The sequence below is a fragment of the Mixophyes fleayi genome, chromosome 4 (assembly GCF_038048845.1).
Source record: "Mixophyes fleayi isolate aMixFle1 chromosome 4, aMixFle1.hap1, whole genome shotgun sequence".
NCBI classification, from domain to species: Eukaryota; Metazoa; Chordata; class Amphibia; order Anura; family Limnodynastidae; genus Mixophyes; species Mixophyes fleayi.
The window spans coordinates 237,121,088-237,139,410 of record NC_134405.1 but is presented as its reverse complement, the minus strand read 5'-3'; the positions used below and the strand labels follow the sequence as shown (position 1 = coordinate 237,139,410).

General features: G+C 40.5%; 1 protein-coding gene across 1 annotated transcript in view; it reads right to left on the bottom strand.

Annotated features, from left to right (window-relative positions):
* The window catches only part of TBC1D15 (TBC1 domain family member 15), a 90,375-nt gene extending 84,984 nt beyond the window's left edge, over positions 1-5,391 (bottom strand). Inside the window, exon 1 of the mRNA XM_075209532.1 lies at positions 5,284-5,391. Within this exon, the coding sequence (XP_075065633.1) occupies positions 5,284-5,307 (24 nt within the window). The 5' untranslated portion in view covers positions 5,308-5,391. The remainder of the gene's footprint in view (positions 1-5,283) is intronic.
* Between the last annotated feature and the right edge of the window lie 12,932 nt (positions 5,392-18,323).

Here is an 18,323-nt window from a genome sequence, read left to right as displayed (position 1 = left end):
CAAGCACTTTCATTTTTATATATTACAATTCCTTCAAAGTGTACCCATCAATATACATTTCATTTTTGTGTAACTAAACACTAGCCTTGTAAAGATGATTGTACTTTGAAACCTACTGAATTGGTGCTTCAATCTCTTGCAAACCTCTCATTCACTGAAGCACCACACATTACCCAATGTTAGGGGAGGTGTGTCAAGAGAGTTGATTGATGCTTAAGTTACTGATAGACCTGCATTCACAATAATGCATAACCAACGACTGCGCATTTATTATTTAATGCAGATTAAAACATGGTGGTGCTGTTGAGCAGGCACACATAGAAGTAAAACAAGCAATAAACAAATATAATCACTTTGGAGCCAATTTAACACAAGCATAGCACTTATGGTTGTATATAGTCACTAGATAGCAAGTAATACCAATATTGGAGATTAATATACATTGAAACTTTGTATTACTGATTATGTCCTTCACACTCTTCCCTCTCTTTTTGCAGCAGGCTGCCATAGTACAGTGAGGTTATTCTCTGAAATACATTATTCTGAGACAGTGACATGTTTGTTGGTTTGCTCTGCAGAAATGCACTGTGTGGGTTGTTGGATTCAAAGAAAGATACAGGGTAAATGATGTTACAGCAGTTTAACTGGCCAAAATATCCTCCTTCACTGGATATCTCTCACCTTCAATCCATTACTGTCCTTCAGCTTCTCTACTTAAAAAAAAAACAAAAAAACACTAAACCTAAAATATGTTGCCTTATATCACACTTGGACAAAAATCGAAGTCAGCAAATTAGTAAATAAATTTTAGAGCTGTACATATTTCTTTTCAGTGGTGAGGACATTCACAATTTCAGGTTGTAGAGCAAAAATACTAACAATTACTTCAAAATGCCAAACTGCAAAAATGGCAATTATCTTAATCTATACACTACAGGGGATATTCAATTGGCCGCGTTACTGCAAAAAGTAACGCGGCCTGCGCACTATTACCGATATTACGGTAATAGTGCGCTTAAATACCGTTATTATGGTACTTTCAACGCCGGCTTTTTGTGAGCAGAAATCCGGACTGATTTTACCGTAATAACGGCAATAGCGTTATCGCAGCGCTAATCTGGGGGGGAATTGAATTCCCCCCAACATGTTATACCATCCTGCCATCAAAAAGCAACACCAACATGTGCTTTCCCAAGACAGCAGCAATATATGCCCTCACAACATATCACCAGCTTTGCCAACTACAGCTTTTGCCCATTAAACATTACATTCTACCTAGCTTTCCTCTGGCACATCTACTGGAACCTATAAGAAAATGTTCTCGGTATAGTGAGCTGCCCCATACACATTCAAGAACATTGCACTGTTACAGTAGCCAGCGTCAGAGGTTTCTACAGGAAACCCCAACCATGTAGTCACCAGAGTTTCCGGCTGGCTGCTGTAACAGCAGCATTCTGTAATGCAACATGCAAAAGAAAAAAATTATTTTATTGGGTTGTAGCAGATGTAATTGGCTATCAGTAAGCAAGAGACAGCTGGAGCACAGAAGTGGAATAAACCAGGACATGCTAAAGTCACCAGGGCAGGTTTCTTAAAAGCCATGGTGACCAGGTTTATCAGGGGGTTTTTTTCAGCCATACTTTATATTAAAATACCTACTTATAATGTTGACAGATGAGCAACATTTTCACAAGCCTATTGAAAGGGAAGATACTTGAGAAAAAGTTATGACCATGGGTGTGGGGGGGGTAAACCCTCATAAGACATCCTGCCAGTAATCAAACAACAGACTTCGTCTTTTAGCCACCTTTAGAGACAATAGATGATGACAGAGCAATAATTTGCACTCGGCTACATAGCAAACATAACTTCAGTATCAAATATAAGTTCAGTCATGGTATGGGAACCCATACATATATGTAAATGCTACTAATAACTCGTGCATAGATGGTGACTACTTCCTTTTGGATTAGTGGTCCTTAAAGTGGAAAGCGAAAACTCATCTTTTTATTTAAGTGAAAAAAAAACAAAAAAAACTTACATGCTTAGCCCACTATACCCCCTCTTACACTTTTCAATCTCCATGCTTTCAACTGCTCTTTCCTCACCAAGCGTACATTTTGTGTGCCACTTTAGATGGTCTTTTTTAGATAGCACTTGGGAACAGGGCTACCATGGTTTGGTTTGTACTAAAATGTAATGTCAGGCTACCTCTTAAAAAAAAATATGCAACCCTATGTAAAAGAAGGCTGCTTTATAAATAATTGCTAATATTAATAAATGCCAAGAACAATAGCATTTTATGAAATGGAAAGGTTTCCTTTTACCCGTTTATGGCAACAAAATGTGAGCTATAAAAGGTAAAAGGATCTTCTGTGGCACACTCATATTAATGGTTTGCAACAGTCATTCTTAAAGACACAACAACACTCCATACAGGACTGTACGAACAACAAAATAAAACAGTAAATTCAATTGCCCTACAAAATATCCACACATGGGCACTATCAAGTTTTTATTTTAAGGCTCAGGGTTTATGGTACATCTACGGATAACTTAGCCTAGAATCCTGATTAGTTTTTTTTACTGACTTTCTGCTGTGCCTGATCATAGGTTTTAAAATTGCTGGCGACTAACAGAACCAATATATTGGTGGTTGTCAAATTCAAAGTGATAAAATAATAACTGAGTAATTAATTTATGTACCTTCTGTTATCTTAAGATTGTTGTGATATTGCTATTGATGCTTTATATGGCAAAGCATTTCAGGGTCAACTTGTTTAGATAGCTCCAAGCTATGAATATACCAAAACGTTTTGAACTTTTAAACCCCTTTAACATCATCCATTATACTACTTTTCCTCTAGGCCGGGTGTTCTTAAACTTTTTTTTGTGTTATGGACCCCTTTGGCAATCTCGTGAAAGCCTATGGACCCTTTTTCATAGCATGCATGGCAATCTGCACGAAGTACAACATGAAAATATTACTATAAACTTCTATTGGTGACAAAGTCACATATACTGCTAATACTACTGTGGTTTGTTGCCTACATCCATAATTGAAGAAAAGTCTACATTTCGATTACAGGTTAGTAAAAATAAAGATGTAATTATTTTCCCATCCAAGTAAACAGACCCAATTAAATCTATCCAAGGACCCCAGGTTAAGATCCCCTGCTCTAGATGCAATAGCTACTTTTGGAAAGACACTTGGCATTTAACATAACAGTTTGCTAAGTAAATAAATAAATGCATACTGATAGAAAGCATTTTTTGTATGGCATGTGAAAAACACTTACAAATGTTGACAGTAATCTCTGTGATACATAATCACTAATTTATGATATATTACAAATAACAAATATTGCCCAAGAGGAACTAAAAGGTATGTGCCCAGAGGCATTTTTTACCCAAAAACCACACATGTAAAAAAAAAAGCATATTTTTATTGGTCCATTTATTGTATTGTAGCGGAAGGGGGCAGAGGAATACATGTTTAGCTCAGCTGTTTTGAAGGCATGATTTAGCTTAGCTGGAATTTATGCAGAGAAGGGAGGTTTTTTTTCCCCATGGCTAAAGCCCCAAGGTCAATGCAATAACAAATCCAACAAACAATAGTATCCTTGTCTGTGGAGGAAAAAAAACATTGGTTTCATACTTGGAACCCATAATGTTGGGCAGCACAGTGGCCTAGTGGTTAGCACTTCTGCCTCACAGCACTGGGGTCATGAGTTCGATTCCCGACCATGGCCTTGTCTGTGTAGAGATTGTATGTTCTCCCTGTGTTTGTGTGGGTTTCCTCTAGGTGCTCCGGTTTCCTCCCACACTCCAAAAACATACTGGAAGGTTAATTGGCTGCTATCAAAATTGACCCTAGTCTCTCCATCTCTGTCTGTGGGTGTGTGTCTATATTAGGGAATTTAGACTGTAAGCTCCAATGGGGCAGGGACTGATGTGAATGAGTTCTCTGTACAGCGCTGCGGAATTAGTGGTGCTATATAAATAAATGATGATGATGATGTGAAGATAACAGGTGAAATTTTCAAAGTGTGCAATGTCTCACACTAAGTTCCTAAGGATATTTCTGGCTTTTTCCATGCCTTGGCTAAGGAACACTTAGCAGCTGAAAAAACATGTGATGCCAATTTGCTTAAATTATTATCTGCATTCTGGACCGGGTAAGAAAGCAGGAAAGACCATGGATATTTAGGAATGTTTCATCTCACCCTATCCTATTCTTTAACATTATCCCAGGATGTGGCTAGGACACATCCACTAAATATAGAGAAAGGCGTCCAGGTGTACCTTAGATCAGCCAAACCAAACACTTTATGCAGCTTGTTGGGATATAGTCCCACTAACATTTTATACAGTTTTATTTAATTAACATAGAAATATTGCAATTGCCTAATTTTCTCCATAATGTTTCTTTGGGGTAGGTCCTAAATCATGCTCATATTACCATTCATACAATTCTTGTGCATTTAGAATAAGGGATGAAATGAGGCCCTTTGAATCAGAAATGTTCTACATATTGTTTCATATGGCGACAAGGGATACATCAGTTTGACTAGGAGTGAGGGCAACAAGTGCAGAAATTGGACAGATTAAAAGGCTTTTACTTGGTGTAAGTTAAACTTGTGTGGGTCAGGAGATTTGCAAAATAATTCAAGGCTATAAAGTCAGCAGCATACCACACTTTAAACCTGCTCAGATCCAAACCTTAAGGAAAGGCCAACACTAGGGTCAGTCCAGGTTATTCCACGATGGAATAAAAGGGGGAGGAGTTCTTAAAAGTTCATACATGTCAAAACTTTCCCTGCACTTAAACTTATGCAATAAACAGAAAAGCACTAAAAACACAGTAGTTTGACAAAAGCAGGTTAGACCATTGACCAAACATTAAAGCAACTGCAAGAACATTTTGAAAACTAGTTCAACACTAATAGGTTGATGTAAACTATTATTTGTTAATATACATAGATTCAATGCCATATATTAGAAAGCGAGTCTATACTGTTAGTCCCGATTCTGGTGGTGCGATAGGTGACTGAGCACATAGTTCATATTCGTGGTACGCCAATGACGGCAGTAAAAGACGAGTAGCAGGACTGTCCACTGTGAATAACATAACCGTGTATAATAACAGCCAATGTATGTATACTATGTGCATTACCAAAAGGTATGCAAATAAAACATGACAGCCTAACTCTGTGACTGTTCACACCACAGACGCAGCATTTCCGGGATCACCGGGACAACAAAACTTCCTTTTTCCGTTACCTTTCCGGTGACAGGCGCCGCCATCTTGCCTACGAGTGTTTATGATGACGTTTCCCTCTTTCACGTGCCCTGGAACAACACGGGTGCTGCCAGTCGCGCATGCGCAGTCCGTCTCTTAGTGATGACTAGACAGCACGTGATGTGTCACAAGGGGCAATAACAACTGCCTGTCATCTGATGTTTTTACCATTCAGAGTCCCCGTAATAAGATCCAGGAGACAACTGCCCTATATATTGTCTTACTCACGTAAGCACACTACTAGGGTGGCCATTGTTCCGAAAAGCAATTCTTTTTTTTTAATAGAAATAGGCTAAATGCCTTCAGCAAATGATTCATACGTTACATAATTGAGATAAAACAAATGCGGTCTCCTAGGAGCATGTGATCACTAGAGTAGTGAAAGCAAAACACTATTTTTGGTTTACACAATTGAATGTATCCAGCAATGAGCCATGTCAGGGCCATAGCTGGCATAATTGGCTCCCCATGGCCTACAGAATTAAATTGAAACTCCTCACCCTCCCCTTCAGGGCCAGATTAAGGGCCACATTGGCCTGGGGCTGAAAATTATAAAGGACCTATTGTGGTAAGTGTGTTCAGTGATGTGTGGGTGTGGCCAGTTGTGTGTGGGCGTGGGCAGCGCCATGGAGGGCATAGCTAGCGTCTCCCTCCCTTCCCTTATATAAAGAGTGCACCACTAACTTGCTCACACAGCATGTGTGTGAAGAGTGGAAATATGCCCCAGCTGTCCCTCAAGCCGGACAAGCTCCTGGCTAATCATGATAATCCCTGAAATCAGGACTATCCTGATGGAACTGGGACAGTTGAGAGGTAAAGGTATGTTATTTTATTGACCATGGATGACAAAAATACAAACAATGGTTGAATATTTTAATTATAAAGTGCTTCAAGAGAAACATACGTAAAAAATGCTCATGGTCAGGTTTGTAACATTGAACAAAGTACAGGGTACTGAAAAACGTAAGAATTTATATATATCATTCACTGTCCACCTAGGTTTACCTATAAACCTGCTAGTTAATGCAAATATCTAATCAGCCATTCATGTAGCAGAAAGTCAATGCATAAAAGCATGCAGACATGGTCAAAATTTGTAATTATTGTTCAACCAAACACCAGAATTTACTGTGGAATCATTCTTGGTGCCATATGGGTTGTTTCAGTACCCCAGAAATTGTTGATCTTGGGATTTTACACACAACAGTCTCTAGAGTTTACAGAGAATGGTGCTAAAAGCCAAAAACATCCAGCGAGCGGCAGTTCTGTGGATGGAAACACCTTGTTGATGAGAGACATCAGATGAGCATGGCCAGCTGACAGGGAGGCAACAGTAACTCAACCATGGGTGATATGCAGAAGAGCATCACTTAAATGCACAGCACATCCAACCTTGAAGTGGATGTGCTACAGCAGCAGAAGACCTCACAGCACCCCTTTGACACAATACAGAGCACCCTTGTGCCTGCCACACAATACAGAGCACTCTTGTTATTGCCATGCAATGCAGAGGGCAGCCATGAGACTGCCACACAGTATAATCATTGTTATCATTTATTTATAAAGCGCCACTAATTCCGCATCGCTGTACAGAGAACTCACATCAGTCCTTGCCCCATTGGAGCTTACAGTCTAAATTCCCTAACACAGACACACAGACTAGGGTCAAATAGTTAGCAACCAATTAACCTACCAGTATGTTTTTGGAGTGTGGGAAGAAACCCGAGCACCCGGAGGAAACCCACGCAAACACAGGGAGAACATACAAACTCCTCACAGATAAGGTCATGGTCGGGAATTTAACTCATGACCCCAGTGCTGTAAGGCAGAAGTGCTAACCACATAGACACAGTGCTGCCCACTCTTGTGACCACCAAACAATACATAGGGCAGCCATGAGACTGCCACCCAATACAGAGAGCAAAATATGATTTTTATTGATATAAACAAACTGAAGTTAATGTGTGAGAACGTGATTATCAGCTGTTGGTTATTATTTCCATGCCTCCTAACACCTCAAGTGATCAAATGGGAATGTATAAGGTTTCTTATATATAAATACTCTTCAAGTGTTCATACATCTGAGCAGACTTCAAAATACAAATAGTCCAACTGTCACAATCTGTAGATCTAGGAGTGCACGAAAGGTTTGCCCAATTTGGCGCTACCCTCTTTGAGGTGCGGAGTCTAACAGAGAGGGAGGTTTTCATCAGGGACCCCCACTAGGGAGTATGGACTTAGCGGCTCCCTAACCGGAGGTCGTGGTCCTCTCAGAAGGTAACGAGTGAAACCAAAGGGAGCGCCTAGTAAATGGTGGAAGAGAGTAGCAAGAGGTTTCAGGGGATAGGAATCCCCAGGGATCCGGATGACAGCGGTAGGAGATGTTCTGGAGCAGTAGCTGCCGTAGAGTTCCTATGGCGCTCGGAAGCACCTATGAATTAGGAATACAGCGGAGTAAGATGTTCTGCTGCAGCAGCAGCTGCCGTAGAGGTCTTGAGCCGACTTCTGTACAATGTAATAAGGCACTGGAGACTGCACAACAGGATACCAGGAGAGAACAGGAGTCAAGACTTGGACACGTCTAACCAGGAGGAGAGACATGAAGATCTGACACCCTTCTATTGCATGCGGTGCCTTTTATAGTGGATCTGCCAGCTGATTGGTCTCAGAACATGAATGAAAATGCCGGGTCCACACATGTGCAGCACCGGGCAAGATGGCGACCGCACCGGAGAGCCGTGGTATTCGTCCGGAGGGGAGTGGTCAGGGAGACTGAGGTAAGTGAGCGCCTGTCTGATCAGCGGGTCTGAATGGTGACACAAACACAGTTATCTGTCAGTGACACCAGGGTATATTCTCAATGGAAAAAGTTGTTAATTTTGTTGTAAGAAAAGGAACTGATCCCACTGGTAATACACACGGGTCATTCACACATGTATTATAATAATTACATATTATCACATATCACCTGTTGTCACATATCCCCTGTTGGTCCTGTTGTCACATATCGCTTGTTGTCACATTTCTGTAACGGGGCAGTTGGTCGACACCCAAAAGTAGTGTAAGGAAGAATTCTACAGGCCCGGTGGTATGGTAGAGTTGGAATAAAACAAGGAAGGGCGAAAACTGCATAAACTCGTGGGTTTATTCTTTTTGCTTGTGACACAAGGCTTTACTACAGCAGCAGATAAGTAGCGGTAGAGTAGAAAAGTAATAGCACTATACCATCAACATGCAATGTTATTCAACATGTCACAAAATAAATAACATTTTAGAAATCTTGGTTCAACAATATGCAAACATAAATCGACACAACACATAGGTCACTGAATAAATATATCACACTTTAAACTTAGGCACTGTGCTTTACTGACCAGATACTTTAGGAGACAACTGGTTGCTATAAGTTAATTAGACCAGTACACTAAATGCTGCGGCAGCAGATAATTTAGACCAATCAATCACAATTATAGTTAGTCCAATTATACTTATCAGACAAAAATCAGTAGAGATGCAACAAGGATTAATCCAGCTTGTTCAGGTTAGATGCTTTCAAGTTCACTTAATGATATACTGAACCCAAGGGGGTAAATTATAATTCACATGTTAAGCGAAGTGTCAGCTGACACATGAAGCTTATTTACTTGTACAAGTTGAAATCAGTAGTCACCTTGATGCATGCGTGACTCCTGAGCTCCGTAACAGCAATCCTGCACAATAAACGATTTCCAGTGTAAAGTACAGTGCCCACTTAGCAATCCATCTAATGGACTAAGCAACTCTCTCGCAGCAACTGTAGGCCAGAACCACTGTTTAATTTTGCAATGTTGATATCTGGAAAAAAAAAATTGCTTTTGGTTTTATCAAAACAATTGATAGATCTCCATACATCACAATAGAGTTACATCCCTACAAGCGCCAAGAAACCAGAACATACCTTTATTCAAGTGTTACAGCGTAGGGACCTCCCTCTATTTAAGAGGTTCCGTACAGAGGCAGCTTTTATAGGAAGCGCAGATTACCCTACCTATCTATTGTATGGTTAAACAACTTGCAATTCTCTCATGAGCATCTACTTTAGGCAGTTTCAGTCAGCTTGCAGATAACTTTAAATACAGATTTGGCTGGAACAAACTCTTCCTTTAGCCAGTGCCAAAACACCAAAACACCTCTCAAAAAAGCAATATTACAGTCCCGGTCAGAGGTTTTAATAGCACAGTTTGATGTCTCACTTAAATAACTTGAACATAGCAATGCAAAAGAAACTTATCTGTCTTCATATGAGTCTTGCTGGCATCTTATGGGCAGTGTCAAGGTAGGCCTTTTCCTATGCTGCAAAGGTGCTTCTTTCTGGGCTAGCTGCAAACATCCCTCAGGACAACAATTCAGACATAGCATGTAGTGGCTCCTGGTGGGAAGATCCTTCATTAGCTCAGCCAGCAGTCACACACACGTCTCCCTCTGGCCACTCCATTTTTGGCTCCTCCCCTTTTCACCAAGAATGTTCTGGAACCTTCTAGTTCATTCACTGCAGTTTGCCAATTTCAAAATAGCAGATGCAAATTGCATTTAACTTCCCAGAGGCACTCTGGGGAATTAGTTTTCTGAATGAGTACATACAGTAATATACCTGTGATTTGCAGGGTATTACATATTCCGTTAGGCTTGTTGTCACACATCCCCTGATGTCACATATCTCCTGTTGTCACATATCTGCTGTTGAGCCTGTTGTCACATATCCATTTTTGTCACATATCCCCCTGCTGTCACATATTCCCTGTTGTTACATATCCGCTGTTGTTACATATCCTCTGTTGTCACATATTTCCTGTTGTGGCATATCCCTAAGTGATTAATATATTGTTTTAATTCATATATTGAATTAAAACAATACATTAATCACTTAAGGAGACACCTATTGTTGCCCATCGTTGCTGTAACCTGTTTTTTCAGCTGGGTTTTGTATGTGGGATCGCCATGCACACGGCTGGCATAACCAGCCAACATTAATTAATGGCTAGAATTGAAGCCTTCCCATTCTTTGACAACATACTGTAAATCTGCAGGCAGTGGGCGATAAGGGTGTAATTTTGGCACATCAGAAGACTGAATAAGTAAAATAAGCAGTGTAAGCTAAAGACATGCAAGAATATATAGAATTGTATTAAATTAGTACAGTGGGTGAATTGCTTCACAGCTTATACTGCTAGACAACACCTGCTCTGTAAAGGAGAAACTTTCTGTATGGTACATACCTGATCTCCCTCTGTGGTATACCCCCAAAACTTGTCATCCACAGACCTTCATATTAAATCTAAATTTGTATGGCCTGGAACACTACACAGCACCCCACAATCAGTGAAAACCATTGGACTGTCATGATTTAGCACTGCCCATATTTTAAGATCCTGTAATATGCAAAGTAATATCTACAGCACTTCAGTCATGCTGTTTCACATACACAATGAAAATCATCCCTTAATTACTAAATGGTTATAATATGAGATACAGTCACTTGTAATATTGTCTAGATTATGTGTTTGTTTTTGTTATAGAATGAACCTCTATTTTGTTCTGGAATGCTTCATTTTTAAATTAATTGTACTTTTTATTAACTCAGCAGAATGTCTGTAAGTAGAGGGTCATATGTTGGTGTGTTTTGAGAGGAAATATTTTGGAGGAGTTCAGGAACGTTATATAGTCTAGTGAGTTGAAGGATATAGTGACCTATGATATCATAAAATCTTGCAAGGTTGACAAACATACATGGAATGTAGATAAATGCTTATGGCTTGTAAACTGTAGCTTTTAGATGTAATAGTTTAACCTAGGATATTACACCACATTGACTTTGGAGAATTGCAGAGATAGACATATTGTTTAGTATAAGACATGAGTAGAATATGTTATGAGTACTGTTCATTCCATCAACCAGCTTGTATGCTGATTTAACTGCCTCTTATATTTTGTTGTACTATCCCTCCGAAAGAACAAAAGCTTCATGAAAGATAGTACTTCAGTCTGAATACAGTAGAAATTTCCAACATTCATCACAGGGAGATTCAAGCGGCAGGATCGTTTCACGTGTAGCCCACTTAGAAGTAAAGAATTCTTGTACAGAGTTGATGTACTCATTCCAGATGAAAATGTAGTCATCAACATAACGCACCAGGGCTTGCTCCAAAGTGGTTTTATTGGGACAAAATTAATTTGATTAGTATATTCTCATATTAATATAACTTGGCTCAAACTGTTGCCAACAGCAGTGCTAAGCATTTGTAAATAAAAGGTGTCTGTGAACAAAAATTCATAGATACCTTTGATGCACTAATAAACAAACTGGGTAAAACAGACAAAGAGGTGAGAGGGCCCTGCTCGCAAGCTTACAATCTATTGGACAATGGGAGTTTGACACATGAGGTTAAGTCTACATTTGCAGTCAGCCCAGCCAGATTGCAAAGGTAAAAGTTACTCAGAAGCTAAATGATCCTGTCACACAACAATGGTGATCAAGGGGTAGTTGTATAACAGGGGGTAATAGGGTGAGGTTAAGAGGGTGGTTGAGGAATATTATAAGCTTGTCTGAAGAGGTGGGTTTTCAGAGAACGCTTGAAAGCTTGTAGACTAGAGGAGAGTCTTATTGTGTGAGGGAGAGAATTCCATAGAGTGGGTGCAGCCCAGAAAAAGTCCTGTAATCTGGAATGGGAGGATGTAATGAGTGTGGATGAGAGACGCAGATCTTGTGCAGAACGGAGTTGCCGAGTTGGGAGATATTTTGTGACAAGAGAGGAGATGTATGTTGGTGCAGCTTTGCTGATGGCCTTGTAGGTTAGTAAGAGTATTTTATATTGGATTCGGTAGAAAAGATGTATGTAACATGATTTAGATATAGAGTCAATGTGGGGAACAAAGGATAGGTAGAGTAGGAGGATAAGAAGAGAGTAGAAATTTCCTCTTCATTTGTGGGGTCAAATGAAGAGAGGGTGTCAGAGGTTGGTGGAAAGGAATTGAACAAATTGCTTGTCGAGGAAGAGGATACCATTTCTAGTCTGATCTCATCAATCTTGTCCTTGAAATAGGAAGCAAGATCCTGGGCACTGATAGTGGACGAAGGGTTTGGGGTGGGAGGATTGAGAAGAGCTTTAAATGTCTTAAAAAGGCATTTGGGGTTGGAAGCCTGAGCATAGATAAGAGATTAGAAGTATGTTTGTTTTGCAGTGTCCAGAGCATTTCGATAGAATTGGTAGATAGAAGTATATGTGAAGAAGTCATTAGAGGTGTGAGTTTTACGCCAGTGATGTTCTGCTTTACGGGAAAGTTTTTGAAGATTTTGCGTTGCTGTAGTGTGCCACGGTTGACATTGAAGTCGACGTGTAGTATGTAGTGTCGCTGGAGCCACTTGATCAATGGCTGTTGCTAAGGTTTGGTGAAAATGAGGTACTGCCATCTCAGGAGAGGAGAATGTAGAGATAGGGGAGAGAAGGTGTTGGAGAGAGGTGGAAAATTGTTGAATATTAATAGAATTAAGATTTCTACGGGTATGAGGAGGCTTGGTAGAGTTAGACAGTAGAGAGGTTAGAGCAGTGGGGGTGAGCGTGTAGCTGATAAGGTGATGATCCGAGAGGGGGAAGGGTGTGTTAAGAGAGTTAGAAAGTGAGCATAGTCTAGAGAAGACAAGATCAAGGCAATGGCCATCCTGATGAGTAGATGATTCAATCCACTGCGAGAGGTCAAGTGAGGAGGTTAGAGAGAGTAGTTTGGAAGCAGCCTTGGAAGGTGGGTTATCAATGGGGATGTTGAAATCATCCAGGCTGAGGGTGGGGATGTCTGAAGATAAAAAGTGAGGGAGCCATGCAGAGAAATCCTCAATAAATTGTTGGTGTGCTCCAGGGGGACTAAAGATCACCGCAACACGTAGAGAGACTGGATTAAAAATGCGAATAGCATGTACTTCAAAAGATGTGAACGTGAGTGATGGGACGTTTGGTAGAACTGTGAACGTGCACTGTGGGGAGAGAAGTAGTCCAACCCCACCTCCTTGTCTGCCTTCAGGTCTGGAGGTGTGAGTGAGATGGAGGCCACCATGTGAAAGTGCTGCAGGTGAGGCAGTGTCTGATTGCATGAGCCATGTTTCAGTTATTGCAGAAGGTTGAGTTTTTTTTGAGAGGAAGAGATCATGAATGGAGATAAGTTTGTTACAAACAGAGCGTGCATTCCAAAGGGCACATTTAAAGGACTTTGGAAGAGAGGGGAGGCAGGTAATGTGTTTGAGGTTTGCTATAGAGCGGTAGTGTTCTGATGCATGTGTGTGTGAGGAGTGTGGGGGACCTGGATTAGGTGATACATCACCGGCTAATAGAAGTAGAGAGAGAGCGAAAGATAGGCAAGGGGATTGTAAGATGTGTGACCTTTTATTTTCTGGCGACAGGTGGAGGCTGTACCTGTTAGAGATAATAAATAGGACAACAGTTCATGGGTGTTAACTAGAGGTGAGTGGAGTAGTGAAGGTGCAATGTGGACAAATGTTTGTGTTGGTGGAGGGGTGAAAGATGACACAGTCCTAAAAACAATGCCATGAAAGGAGACCAAGAAGAGCAGTTTGTTAAACATTGTGATGAGAGGTTTTTTAAAGAAGTACCTCTTTGCAGTGCACTGTATAGATAGACAAGTATTGCAGAAATAGACTTTGCAGATATAGCTTATTCCTGGGAGTAATCCAATGTAGTCCAATGTTTGTCCAACTGTGTTGTCTAACTGTGCATTTTCGTCCACTTTGTGAGAAAATCCCACTTAGTGTAGAAATCACACACGTCTAACCCCACATACGTCTCCCCATAGACTGATTCACATTCAAACAATAAGGACTACTAGTGCAAAAACATGTAAGTGTAAATACATATACCATTATGCATTGAAACTGACTTCATTATCAAAATGCAAAACATTTATAATTGTATATATATCATTTTTTTATTCAATCTGTTTTTATTAGATATGGGAATGAAACAATACATCAACAAAAAAGCAGTGTATCCATGCTAGATCATACATTTCCACATTTGTCACTTTAACTTACATTTGTGTTTCATCACTAAACACAATATGATTCAATTTCAGTCAGCATGTACTATGTCCAGTAGCTGTAGTATACATTAAAACCCCTGCTAGTAAATTGTAAAACCAGTCTAAATGTATACTAGCAGTGTGGGTACAGGTCCAAAAACCTGAGATGGCTGAGGTGGGGTAGGGAATGGATAAAGGTGGAGTTGTTGTGCCAGTCATCTTCCACTTAAAAACCTTTTTGTGGTAGCTCCTGAGGTTGTGCACACTCTCATATGGCATCCCACCTCACTCCGTCGCACTTATGGATAAGTGAGAATGGTCAATTTATGACTCAAACAGCTAGGGGTATATTTACTAAACTGTGGATTTGAAAAAGTGGAGATGTTGCCTATAGCAACCAATCAGATTCTAGTTATCATTTATTTAGTACATTCTACAAAATGACAACTTAGAATCTGATTGGTTGCTACAGTCAACATCTCCACTTTTTCAAAACCCAAAGTTTAGTAAATATATTCCCTAATGTGTTTTGCTGCAAACCCTGTTGCAGCACTACTTTCCAAAGGTATACTACCAAACGCCTCTCCTCACACAGCAAATTGTACACAGTGGAATCCTTCCAACCACCATAACCATGTGATACAGAATTTCTCACCCCTACCATTAGGTGCAGATATAATATCTTACATATTCATGTAAAAGTTGACTTTAGTGATCCAATCTTTCAGATGACAACCTTCATTCAGTGGCCTTTGGTGAATAAGTATTAGGATTCATTCATTGTAATTTCAGAATAATTGATCGTTAGGCACCCCCCTCCCCCCTTACATCCCTTGATGATTTCCTGGCATTCCCACCAGAAATGAAGGGGACTGCCTGCCGCTTCAATACATCTCTTGCAAGTTTTAGGGAACTCTGGTGAACATAATTGAATACATTTGGGTATCTGTACCACCACAACCAAACTTTGTATTGAGTCGCCTCAATGGAACAGGTGGCTTGTGTGAATCAAAACATCTTGCCTCAGTCAAGGTTTTCATCAAAACCCCCTCATCTCGCTCCCTAGCAGATTTTCTTCACTTCAAGTTCATCCTCTCCTCCTACAGCTCCTCCCTCTCGATAGCCAATCTTTCTTTAAGTATCATCTTATCTCAGTCATCTAACACCCATCTCCTCTTTGCTACTTTCAATTCCATACTTTTCCCTTCCACCGTACGTCACTGCCATAGACTTTGCCACATTCTTCCCCACCAAAATTGATTCCATTAGAGACAAAATTTCCTCCAACTTTTCTCATAGATCCCCGGCCTCCACCCCACCCCACCCCCCATTGTGCTTCCTCCTCTCCTCGGGTGAGGAAGTACATTCTCTTCTCTTATGTCCTCTCCTCCACAGACCTGCCCTCTTGATCCCATTAACTTCCAACTTAGATCCCTCTTGTCTATTGCCTGCTCACACCTTGCCCACTTCTTCAACTTTTCCCTCTCCACTGGCATATTCTTTTCATTTAAAAATGTCCTTGTCTCACCCATCCTTAAAAAAAAAACCAAATCTTGACTCCAACTACCAAACCATCTCACTCCTCCCTTTTGCTTTTAAACTGTTCAAATAGCTTGTCTACAACTGTCCCTCTAGCTCTCTTTCCGACAACTCCCTCCTCGATCCTCTCCAATCTGGACTCTGCCCCCTCCACTCCACATAAACTTTCCTGTCAGAGGTCACTAATGATCTTTCTGCCAAATCCAAAGGCCACTACTCCCTGCTTAACCTTCTGAACCTGTCTGCAGCCTTTGACACAGTTGATCATCCATTCCTACTGCACATACTTAGCACCATTGGCCTTTCCGACACTTCATCAGCCCATGCTCAATGGTGAAGAAAGACTTATTTTCCATATTTTGTATGGAGCCCATAGCAGCTTTTACGGCATTCCTTTCCCGAATGTTGGGGTGCCCCACTTGACTTAACTTGTTTAAGGTTTAGTGCTCAATTGTGGTCCCCTTCATCCACTGTCATTCCTTCTTGAAGCAACTGCACCTGGTTATGAATCTTATCATATGAGGCTGGTTAACCCTAGTTGGTTGCATATACATCTACAAACATGAATATTTAGCTAAAGATGTTACACTTCACCAGACCGCTCCTTTCACCTGTATGTCTACACATCCACCAGTAGCAGCCACCTAGCAAAAAGGATTGCCACCACCTTTGTTTTCTCCTTGAAATATACATTTGGTTAAGGTGCAGTGGGACAGTGTTTATCAGCATGCAGGGTCTGTATTGCGCAAAGATCTCTTCTCTGGGATATTCACACCCTTAGCGTTAATCTAAACTATCTGGAGTTCATCAGCCATATGGGTCAACAGATTGCCGCATCAAGTCTGTGACCTCCTTTTTTCTGATGTCATGGGTGTCACTCCAAGGAGAGTGCCCACATCTTGCATAAGGACAGGAGTGGTGGGAAGAGGGCAAAGGGACCAGCCATGGGTTGGGACATGTATACAAGGAAGCCAACAAGTAGCAAATCATAAACATGAAACACTATTGGTATACATGGGTAAAATTATTCAGACTATATTGGGGCTCAAGTGGTGGAATGAGTGCTTAAACTATTGGGTCGGGCCTGGATAAAGACTCTTTCACAGTAATCATGGTGAGGTATAGAGTAAAGCTAACAAATTTGAGTACTAGAGTATACTGTTGGAAATTGAACAAATAAATCACAATAACCAATTTCAGCTAAGTGCACTTTGCTTATGTTGCCTCCTGATGCTCATCATCCTTTGCATCACTTGAACCTATATGGAGTGGAAGAGAACAAAGAAAATATCATATAAATATCAAGTAAAGCAGTCTCTCAAATTCTTTTGCGTCTTGTCTGAAGTCTGTGTCAGACTTTGGTGCTTCTTTTGGTTAATTGAATAGTCTGCCATTGCTCTTTACTTGTGAGATTGTATGGAGGGCCCAGCTAAAGGAACAACACTTGCCAATCCAGTATATCTGCTTTGTGTATATTTACTGCTGTACAAAATGTCTATAAAAATGTCCAGGTCTATAGGAGAGCACTCTGTGACACCTGTATGGGAATCCACAGAAATATTTCACATTATTCTTGCATAAGGGGTTACAACAATCTGTGTAGGTGCAGTGTGTGCCATAACAGATCATGAAACACATTTGTGTTGTGTCCGCACACAAATAACAACACACAGCTTTTTTTTTTTTTTTTGGCATGCAACTTAAGGGTCCTATCAAAGGCGATCTGATCATTAGGGTCAGGTCACGGATTTAAATAAAACTTTTGGATAAGGCATCTGTCAAGACCTATGGAGGGTATCTCCACAGGGAACCCTTGAACAGGAATATTGGTGCGATTCCCTCCGTTGTCAAGATCGTCCATTCAGTTTTGCTTTGATCAAAGCTCTCTATAGCTTGCACTGAAAGGACTTCTGTCAGCTTCTCATAGAGAGTAAGTGTTGCTAAATGTGAAATGTCAACCTGGATAGCAACTCCATTTCACACTTTATAGGCAGTATCTTGATGTTCACAAGAATCGCACCGATCTTATTTCAATCAATTGAGGTTGAGGTGGTCCAATTGCATTAACCTCTCCAATGAATCTGAGACGGCTGAGGAGTTATGCGCAAGTTCCTTGTTTAAAGGTCAATATTTTTAGACTATTTTGCATATCAGCTGAGAAGCATGTTCCCTCATTTTCAACAACTTTTCTTTGTGTCGAGTTATCAATGATCATGTTCCCCCATGTTTTTTAAACAACCTCTGTCAGAGTGATGGTGTACTTCTCATAGGTTATATGTAAATCATTAAAGCAGCTTTCCCACCTACTGCAGAGTGAATGGTATCAGTTTTGCTAAAGTTATCAGTATGAATGTTATGTTTGTGACAGAAAGTAACAAAAGGCTGCTTTAAAACAGATTCACCTCTAAAATAGTCATTG